Source organism: Cryptotermes secundus, unplaced genomic scaffold, assembly GCF_002891405.2.
Source record: "Cryptotermes secundus unplaced genomic scaffold, Csec_1.0 scaffold1695, whole genome shotgun sequence".
NCBI lineage: Eukaryota > Metazoa > Arthropoda > Insecta > Blattodea > Kalotermitidae > Cryptotermes > Cryptotermes secundus.
The window spans coordinates 379767-389948 of NW_019725862.1; the positions used below are offsets into that span (position 1 = coordinate 379767).

Here is a 10182-nt window from a genome sequence, read left to right on the forward strand (position 1 = left end):
TAGGTGGGTGGACAATATTAAAATGGATCTTAGAGAGACAGGATGGGATTGTATGGATTGGAGTGGTCTGGCTCAGGATAGGGACCAGTGGAGGCCTCTCGTGAACACGGTAATGAACCTTTGGGTTCCATAAAATGCTGGGATTTTCTTGAGTAGCTGAATATTTGGCAACTCCTCAAGGAGGGTTCAGCCCCATAAGTAAGTAAGTAAGGCACTTTCTAGTTTTACTACATAATGTGACAATAAAATTTATGAACTGATACAGCAACATTACTAATGCTATCTATCCAGGATGAACAGGGCTAGTTAGAGAGAATGTTTGTTTGTATGATGTGCAAGTTTCAACTTGTTTGGTTGATGCATATGAGGATTACAAGTGTTATGGAGAAGGTAGTTTTTTGTCTTGTAGAAGTTTTCAAAATGGAACAAAGAGCAGAGATCGAGGCTTGTGTAAAATTAAAGAAAACAGAACTGAAATGTTTGAGATGTTGAAAAGTGTGTCTGAATGGCACAGAAGGTTCAAAAGAGCTCAGATAGTGAGAATACAAAAATTGAGGGTGAAAACGGCTGCATTTTTTTATGCTGAAGGTATCGTTCATAATGAATATTTGCTAGAAAAACAGACTGTAAATGGTAAATTTTAAAAAGAGGTGATTAAGTGATTGATCGCTCGAGTTCATTGCGTTAGGCCTGAGTTTATAGGAAAGTGGGTCCTGGCATCTTCTACATGATAATGCACCAGTATATTCTTTGGGTGTTGTCTCTTTAAGTTTTTGGCGAAACAAGGGATCCCCATGTTGTCCCATCCATCCCACTCTCCTGATTTAATGTTAGGTGACTTTTTTATTTCCCAAATTATAAGTTGCAATGAAAGGGCCAAAATTTGAGGCCGTTTCATTGATCCAACAGACTGTGATGAGAAAACTGAAGGCAATACAATAAGAGGTGTTTTCTTGCACATTCAATTCATTTTATGAGTGATGTAAACATTGTGCATAAATGTGCAGGGACTATATTGAATGATGGTATTAATATTTATCATCTCTTTTGTGCGGTCTTTTATGGCCTCAGTTTGGGAACTTAATTGTCACACTGTGTATGTTCTATTACATCAGGAGGATTAGCTGGTTAAACAAAAATGATTCCATTTTTCAACATTTAAACAATACTAATATCAGGATTTTAATTTTCAGTAACTATTTAGTTAATACTGTGAAATAAACACATCTGATGTATATGTATTATAGATGTACATTCTGTGAAGCAAAACCTAGGACATGAAGTCTTTTGTACATGTCTCACTGAAAACTGTGGGCACTTTTAGAACAGAGCTAACACATGTCTAAACCTGCTCTCCTTGCATTCAGTAACTTTCTTAACTTTTCAAAATCTTCAAAGCACAGAGGGTTTATGAACAGGATTACAATGGATTGAACAGAAAGTATTTTGGGAAAACAAGGAACAGTCTTCAGCTCCATAACAGAAAAGTCTGTGAACAGAAGAATGACTTTTAACATGTAGTTAGTTATTGTGGAAAATACACTGATCAGAAGAAGAAAAATACAAACCCAAAAGTATGACTATGACTAGAAAAAAACACAAATGCGCTCACAGGCAGAAATCTGCAGGTGCAACATGATGAGATCAATTGACCATGCTTGCTAATTTATAACGAGGGTAAGTCAGAAAGTATCATAATGTATTTGTTAAAATTAACATAAAAGCAATATATAACTCAACAGTTTCTCTGGATTTCAATACACATGGTGCAGCATTGCACAGGCTTATGCATGTCATTAGAAAAAAAAATATTTTTGACCAGTTGGTAAGCCATATATGCCTCCTTCAACATATGGTATCTGACAAAACGGTTTCTTAAAGCATTTCTGAAGGTTTCAAACAGATGTGAATGTGATGGAGCAAGGTCAGGATTATATGGTGGATGTTCTAATCACACAGCATAGCTGCTGGAGTATTCCAACAGTATGGACAACACATCTTTGGATGGTTGTCCTTGGCATTTACTCACAATCTCTAACTATACTTCATCATGCAATGCCTCAGTCACTGTTCATCTTCACATCCATTTTCTGATACTGCTCAAGGGTTGGTCCCTATAAATCTCAAATGGTGTGAGTATAGCTCTTCCCACTGCTGGTTGATATTTGAATTTTTTAACAGGGGATGTTGGCTGTTTCCGATCCGGCTCTGAAGTTTGCTGTTTGGCTAATGATGCATTCATGTTCCCTCACCCATGACAATGTAACGCAAAAGGGCATAACCTTCCTCATGGTTCCAGTTCAAAAGAAGGGTACAGATGCCCAAATGGTTATGCCTTTATTGTTCTGGAATCCACCTTTCAAGTAACTTATAGATGTGAAGTCTGTGGGTGATGATTTCATAGGCAGAACCATGACTAATCTGCAGTTGGTTTGCCAGTTTATAGACAGTCTCTCTCCTGTTGTCAAGAGTTAGCATATGGAGTTGTCCAACATTCCATTTGGTAGTCACTGTGGATGGGCACCCTGATTGTTGTTCTTCATCAGTAACACTCACTCAGCTGCGGAAAAACATCATCGCCAAACTGTGCTGATAATCTTCAATACATTTCCACGCTTCTTCCACCTTCAGCCCACAAAAATCATAGTATGTTCTTTCCTTTTGTGTATGTGGTAAACAGGGCAGCTATGTTGATGTGACAAGTGGTGAAAGACAACTTAATGACAAAGGTCAAATAAGTCACCATAACAACAGAAATATTCTGTGCTTGTTGTTGCATATGAATTCAGCAATGGGACCAATCAAAAACGAAACGAATTTTTTAGATACTTTCTGACTTTCCTCATACTTCCACCTGACATCCAGAATGCTCTTCAATATTTAAGTCATAAACATGTGCTCTAAATGGAATCATCATTAAGAGTCTGGCCTTTTCTATGAGCTCCATTATATTCAATCAGAACCAATATAAAACAAACCTGATACCAAAATTAATTAAAACTGAACAGCCTAACTGGCTGACATACATCAATTCTGGACTACAGCAAAGGGTGAAAGAAAAAACTCAATTCTTGTTCTAAAAGTGGATCTTGCCATAATATGTAAATCCAATCATTCAGAAGCTCAGCTGAACCTGGAGCATGAAACCTTTTACACCATTTGACTTGATCTTAACCCTTTGTCCTATTACACTGCAAGAGAGTGCAAAAATTTAACCCTTCACCACATTTTACCATGACCAAATATACACTTTAGTATAGAGCAACTCATTTGTTCTGTCAAGGCTGTCTCTCCCTCCATACCTGTATGGGCTTTCTCTCTTCAATCTACAGAGACTTGAGAGTTAAGAAAAAACTACAGCTCATACATGCCATTTCCTACGATGGGGTAGCCAATATGATACCAAATTTAAGGGTGGGATAATAATGAAAGCAGTGTCCTTGTCCTGGCCAACAGAGTTCCTCCATACCACAGGATGTCTACAAAAGTGAAAGGGTTATTTATAGTATTCACTGGAATGTTTACAAGCTTAGGAGAGTTAAAGTCTTCACACAGTACAAGTTTATCTTTGTTATACTACTAAAAGTATTGTGTTTCTGGACATTATCTATTGTCCTGTTTTTATTTAAAACACACAACATGCTGGAGATTGGATTCTGCCTCCATCTTCAAGTGGAATCTACTCGGTTGGGTACAATCAATAGAGCTGGTCCCTACCTCCTGACACCAGCACCAATGATAGGGTATACAAACCAAGCACAGCACAAACCATCTGCCAGAGTTAAGACAAACATTAAAATCAATAAAATAACTACACACTTGAGGCCTAGCACCTATGTCCATGCACTATTTCACAGCTATTATTATAATCAGAGTACTATTAGAACAGAAGTATGCATTAAGGAACACAAATATAACGTGACCCAAGGCCTGCTTGAAAAAAATCAAAATTAACCCAACATGCATATGAAGAAGGCCATGAAATATGGTGGAAAAAAGTGAAGGTCTTGCAGACTGAAACAAACACCACCTACAGGAAATACCAGGAATCCGCCAACAAGTCTCTGGTAGATCGTCTGACCAGTCAACCCAGCTTGGACAGCTCTCCAATCTGGACTCTCATTATCGCAGCAGAGGTCAGAAAACTACAACTCTGTCCAGTGAAGATTATGTGTGAAAACTGTCTTTTTATGTTGGTACCATACAGAAAATTTGTCCTTTTAGTGATGACTTCTATTCTGTTAGCAAAAGCCGTGAAATAGTGCATGGAGTCTTTTAATGATTTTAATATGTCTTAACCCTCACAGATGGTTTATGCTGTGACTGTTTACATATTCTGCTGATGTCCAGAGATAGGGACTAGCTCTATCATTTGGCTCCAACTGAGGAGGGTCCACCTGAAGACAGTCTCCAAAATGTTGTTTTAAATAAAAAGCAGGACAATGGGTAATGTCCATAAACCAATAATTGTATTAATATACCATCACAAAATTTTAGATCTTACTTGTTATACTGGTTTTAAGTCAGTGACTGACAAAATAGCATACAAAGTAAAAAGTCTGCCAAAAATATATTTTTATTCTATATTCTCAAGTCAAAATAATGATCATTCCCCGTTCTTGTGTTTCTCGACATTATCCATCATCCTGTTTTTATTTAAAACACGGTTCAGAGACTGGATTGTCTCTGTCTTCAGGTGGACCCTACCCAGTTACGCCCAATCGAGTCCCTGTCTCTGGTAAATAAAAATAGGTCGATGGATAATATCCAGAAACATACTAGCTGTATTAATATACCATCTTTATGGACTTCTAGATCTTATCATTCTCGGTTGCTTTGTATTTACTGCATCTCCATTCTGTACGACTTCAACAAACTTTGATGCGTCACTACAGTTCTCTTACACATAGTTTTATGTCGTGTTCACTCACTCATGAATAATGCAGATTCTACGGGGAAACAAATTTAAGTTAACAATACTTGTACACAGTTAAATGCTTAAGAAAATGCTAATAATTATGCAAAAGTGATACTGTCAAAAGAAGCCACTGAACTAAATATATAACACTTCTGTTATACTCAGGTTGTAGCAGTATAATCATGGGACAAAGGGTTAAGCTATTCCAGATACCAACAGGAAGACTTTATACATTACAAATACTGGTTTCTGAGTTTACAAATATAAGATACAATATGTAATTATCTGTACACATGAAGGTTCTCAGTTTAGACTCAGCCAACATTCTTATATTTATTTCTGTTTACCAGAACAGTAAGAGGACTTTACTGATAAAATTTGCAAAGCTAAGGCACGTAAAGAATTTTCAGCCCCAGAACAACAGCCTTTGTCTAATATTCTTCTCATATGTTCCAGAGTTTTAAGGCACACAACTACACAACATGGTTCCCTGCTGTTTGTTCCATTGTTATTGCTCTCTGCCTCAGAATGTGAGGTCTTCTTAGTATTCTTGCCACAGCACTCACAACTTCCAGATAATTTATTGATGTCCATTTCCACATTATTATTTTCTGAGGTGTCAGCTTCATGGTGGTTCTGTAACTCATTTGGTGGCAGTATGTGAGGAACAATAAGCATATCTACACTACACCCTGGATTCTGCCAACTGTCCAAATTGGTTGAACCATATGAATGATTAGTCTGTGCAGACCTGGAAGACTCACCCAATGTAATATTGTCTGCAATCTCCATAAAATTTTCATTGCTATAATGTGGTGATTCAACTTCCGCAGGCATGGGCTCATTAGTACTACTTTCTACAACAACCCTTTTATGCTCATGTGAGCTAAAACTGTCACTGCACTGATTTCCAATTTCTGAAGTCATATATGGATCATTACCAGAGGACTTTGTGTTTACTTGTAAAGCTCCTAACTTCTTCACATGTGAAACATCACTTTGTGCTCTTTTTCTGGTACTGCTATTGGATGACACTACTGAAATATCAGATATGGTTTCAGTCTCTGTTTCAGCATGACACACTTGACATGCTTCGTCAGATGGATCACATTTGCACGGGTTACATCTGCAAATATCTGCATCCTTTGCAATATCTTTCAGAACATTCCTCATTTCTTGTGCTTTATCATAACTGTGTGGTTCTTTTGTATTGGGCACTGTGAAAAGAACCTGATTAGTTGGCGTGACTAGATTCAAATCAGACTGCTGCATCATAGGAACATTATGAGGAGATGAACACCAATTTTTCTCCTGATAATCTTTAGCTAAAGGAACTATTCCATCGGCACACTGACTAGACGGAGGAAAGACAATACCACTTAACAAAGACGACAACTCTGAGGAATCTGGCTGGGTTGTGGAAGGTAATAAAATGGATGGAGAAACCATATTAATTGTACTATCCAAAGCCTCTACACTTTTATCTGGATCAAGAATAATAGGAGCATCTTGAACATGCAAAACAATCCTTGAATTTCTCATTTGAGCAATATTTGGTGTATTGTCAATTTGGTTAGACTCTACAATGGAAGAAGTAAAGACGGGCATGATACCATTTGAGAGGTTCACGTTACTCAAAGAAGGAGATGTCAGGTACAAAATATTTTCAGATGTCTTACTAGCAGTTTCAGACAGGTTTTCTGAGGTGTTTCCTGTTTCTACAGAGGATGCAAGCTGGATGTCTTGTATTTGTCCAGAAGCAGATAGGAAATTTAAAATCTCAGCGGCCCTGACACCAGAAGCTTCGAAGACATTTGATGACAATGGGTTTGTTTCATTAGTCACTGATGCTGTCAACTGTATACCCTGAATTTGACCACTAGCAGAAAGAAGCCTCAGTATATCTGCTATTTGTTTTCCAGATTCCAAACCCCTTGTGTCAGGATCATCAAAGATTTCAAAAGATGTGACAGGTGAGGATGGTAATGACTCATCATTAGTAACCATTGTTTGGTTGACTTGCATTTGTTCACTGGAATTACTAACATTAGGAATTATTGTGGAATTATGAACAATACATCCATTTGATTCTGATGATGCCATCTCCACACCTTGATTCTCCTCACTGTCAGAAGCAAGGTCTGAATTGACCATATTATTAGTAATATTTTTACTATCCTTAAGTACTCCCTGTAAAGTGTGTGTTGGTGCCAGGTATGAAATGTCAGACATCTGCAAATTTTCCACTATTGTATCTCCTGATGGTCCCAGCACACACTCAGAAGGGTGTTGTACTACAGGTGTCTGTGCCAGGGCAGAGGAAACGCATATCCCTGCAGAGCTTGACTGGTGGTTAGTCACACTGCAGGTCACCACTGGCGGAACACTGGCTAATAAATCTTCAACTTCCATAATATCAGTTTCTTCATGTGCTGCATGTAGACTGATTTCAGTAAATGGGATGAAAAATGCTGTTGAATAAAGGGAAACTATATAAAAGCAGGATTCCATATTTTTGAAGTGTTATAATACAAACAACATCCATTATTAATTCATTATATGTGTATGTGCTCCATATGTTATTCAAGTGTGTTGCATAAAATGAAAAGAAAATTTAATGAAGATTTCTCGAACGATCAGTTCTATCACAATGGAGTTTCCATTTCAGAAAGGTGTCTCTACATCCATCATCATGGACTAACACATGAATGATGGCCGCGCCATAGCTCAAGCGGTTAGTCGCTGGCTTCCCACCATGGCGGCCCGGGTTCAATCCCGGGTCTGGTCAAGTGGGATTTGTGGTGGACAAAGTGGCACTGGGACAGGTTTTCTCCAAGTACTTCGGTTTCCCTTGCCAATCTTCATTCCACCAATTGCTCCACAATCACCCTCACCTATCATCTGGGGCCGGTACAATAGGCCAGAAGTGGCTGCAGTACAAGTGACATAGTCCCACCTCACTAGCAATAAAAAAAACACATGAATGATGCAGCTATTTGTTGTACATATACATACCCTGCGTAGCCAATCTCCATGTCCTGCATGGGGTGAAAAGATCAGTGAACATCATACCTCAACAAAGCACAACCATCAATGAATTATAATTCATGGAATGAAGGGTAAATGCTCACTAATATTCCAGATTTTTTCATGTTATGCAATGGTGACTGTATGTATGACTATCTGACTCAATCCACTGTTCTTCTATTGGCCTGCTCCTTGGCAAGATTAGGCTACACAAACTAACAGCATGTGCACAAATAGCAAACAACTGCATCATCACATCAGTCCCTGATGGCAGAGGAAGAAAGTTTCTGGAATGTTGGAAATTCATTCCATTGTGACACAGGTGATCATCTGAGGTGACTTCATTGCAGTACAAAAGTGAGCTTCCAGCCTTAGAAAGTTAATTTTGTGCGTTAAATTATGATGAATGGTGAGTCAAGAGAAACATACACAAAAAGAAAATTATGGCCTATTTAGGGTTATTATCCTGAGCTAATGTAGGAACCAAAACATTGAACAATATTTGATTTAAATATATGAAAAGCAATTTTTTCTGCATAAATTTGCAGTACATACATTTACCTTGCACACTATCTTCTCCTGATATTGTAGTTACAGGTGCTGAATCTGTTATGTTCTGATCACTACATCTAATCCTGTTGGGTTGAATGTTCATATCCTCAGTGTCTTTTAAGGGGTCAGCTGTATCTCCAAGAGGATCACCATCTCCTTCAAGTGGATCATCAGCATCTTCATGTGGCTCATCATCTTCATTATCAGACGTTTCTGCATCATCTACAGCCTAGAGATGGGCATAAGAAGTTACCATATGGTATGTTAATTCTCATTTATTTTACTCCTCTATGATTCTATGTCACTCTAGTTCTGACATACAAACAGACTTTACAGATAGAACTTAACCATTGAACTGAAAAGAAGTATGATGTTATTATGTTTGTAAGCTCTTACATCTTCATTGTTCTCAGTAGATTCATGAAGCCTGGAGTGTGACTTCAGGCTATTTGAACTTGCAAATGCCCGTTCACAGTCTGAGTGAGAACATGGATAAGGACGTTCTCCCGTGTGGGTACGGCTGTGTGTTTTGAGGTGATGACTTGCTGTGAATGCCTTTCCACAACCTTCTTCCTGGCATCTGTCAATGTAAGGAAAATGAGAAAAGATACATCACAGGTACCATACTGACCTTCTAATGAAAAAGTTATCTTCTGCAACAGAAACCATCAGATCTTATAATGACAATCTTCATGATTTACCACATTCCAGACTGAGGTTAAGATTTAACACAGCATACAGAAAGTGGCATATAAATACAGTACAGTATATGCATGACTACCTTTGGGCAGATTAACTGCTTTATGGATTAACAGTGGAATTTCTTAGAACTTCTTGTATATTAATTATAGCTTCCTGTTATGATTTAAATGTTGCCCATTACACCTGTTTCAGTAATATTTATCAGTGATGCTTTAAAATGATACAATTAGCATGCATGCACACACACAGATATATATATATATTGTGACGTGACGGAGCGCAACGCTCGGTAAACACCCTGTCCCCCTCCCCCGCAGTGACATAACAGGGGACACNTGCAACGCTCAGTAAACACCCTGTCCCCCTCCCCCGCAGTGACATAACAGGGGACACCACGGTTGCTATGCAGCAATAAACAACTCTCGGCAGCATTGCCCAGCAGCGCCTTTGTAAACATGGTGGGGAGTCTGTGCGGCGACTGTTGCTAGGCAATCGGTAAACAAGACGTTACACAACAGTGGTACCTATCATGTAACTGATTTCTATGTTGTCCGTGCTTAGCCTAAATAAGGAGCAGCGAACACTATTCAGGAGTAGTGAATGATTAGTTAGTGAGTAGTGAGTATTGAGCCAGTTACTAGAGAAAAGAGTAACCAGTTAATTGCAGGCTAGTATTTGTGATACTGCCAATGGCAGTAACTGTGAGACTGTAAATTGCGTGATTGTAAGAGCGAATGTGTAATAAATTCGCTATATCCAATACGGCGTGAAGTTATGTGTCGCATGACATATACCCAACACGTGACAATATATATATATATATTGTAACGTGTTTACGTTCGCTGAAGACGCCGTAGAGATCGTTAATTGGTTTATTGAACAATCTACAAATAACGGCTACAATTAATTATCACACAGTTGCGGGGTTTCACACTTTATAACCCTATGCGCAAATCAGCTCACTCTGTGTTCAGTAGTCTACA

The 10182-nt window shown here is 38.4% G+C and overlaps 1 protein-coding gene across 1 annotated transcript in view; it reads right to left on the bottom strand.

The window, feature by feature from the left end:
* Positions 1-4746: 4746 nt before the first annotated feature.
* The window catches only part of LOC111863820, a 14704-nt gene continuing 9268 nt past the window's right edge, over positions 4747-10182 (bottom strand). Inside the window, exons 5-7 of the mRNA XM_023850540.2 lie at positions 8894-9077; positions 8507-8726; positions 4747-7389 (exon numbers count right to left, since the gene is read on the bottom strand). Coding sequence (XP_023706308.1) covers positions 5252-7389; positions 8507-8726; positions 8894-9077 — 2542 coding nt within the window. The 3' untranslated portion in view covers positions 4747-5251. The remainder of the gene's footprint in view (positions 7390-8506; positions 8727-8893; positions 9078-10182) is intronic.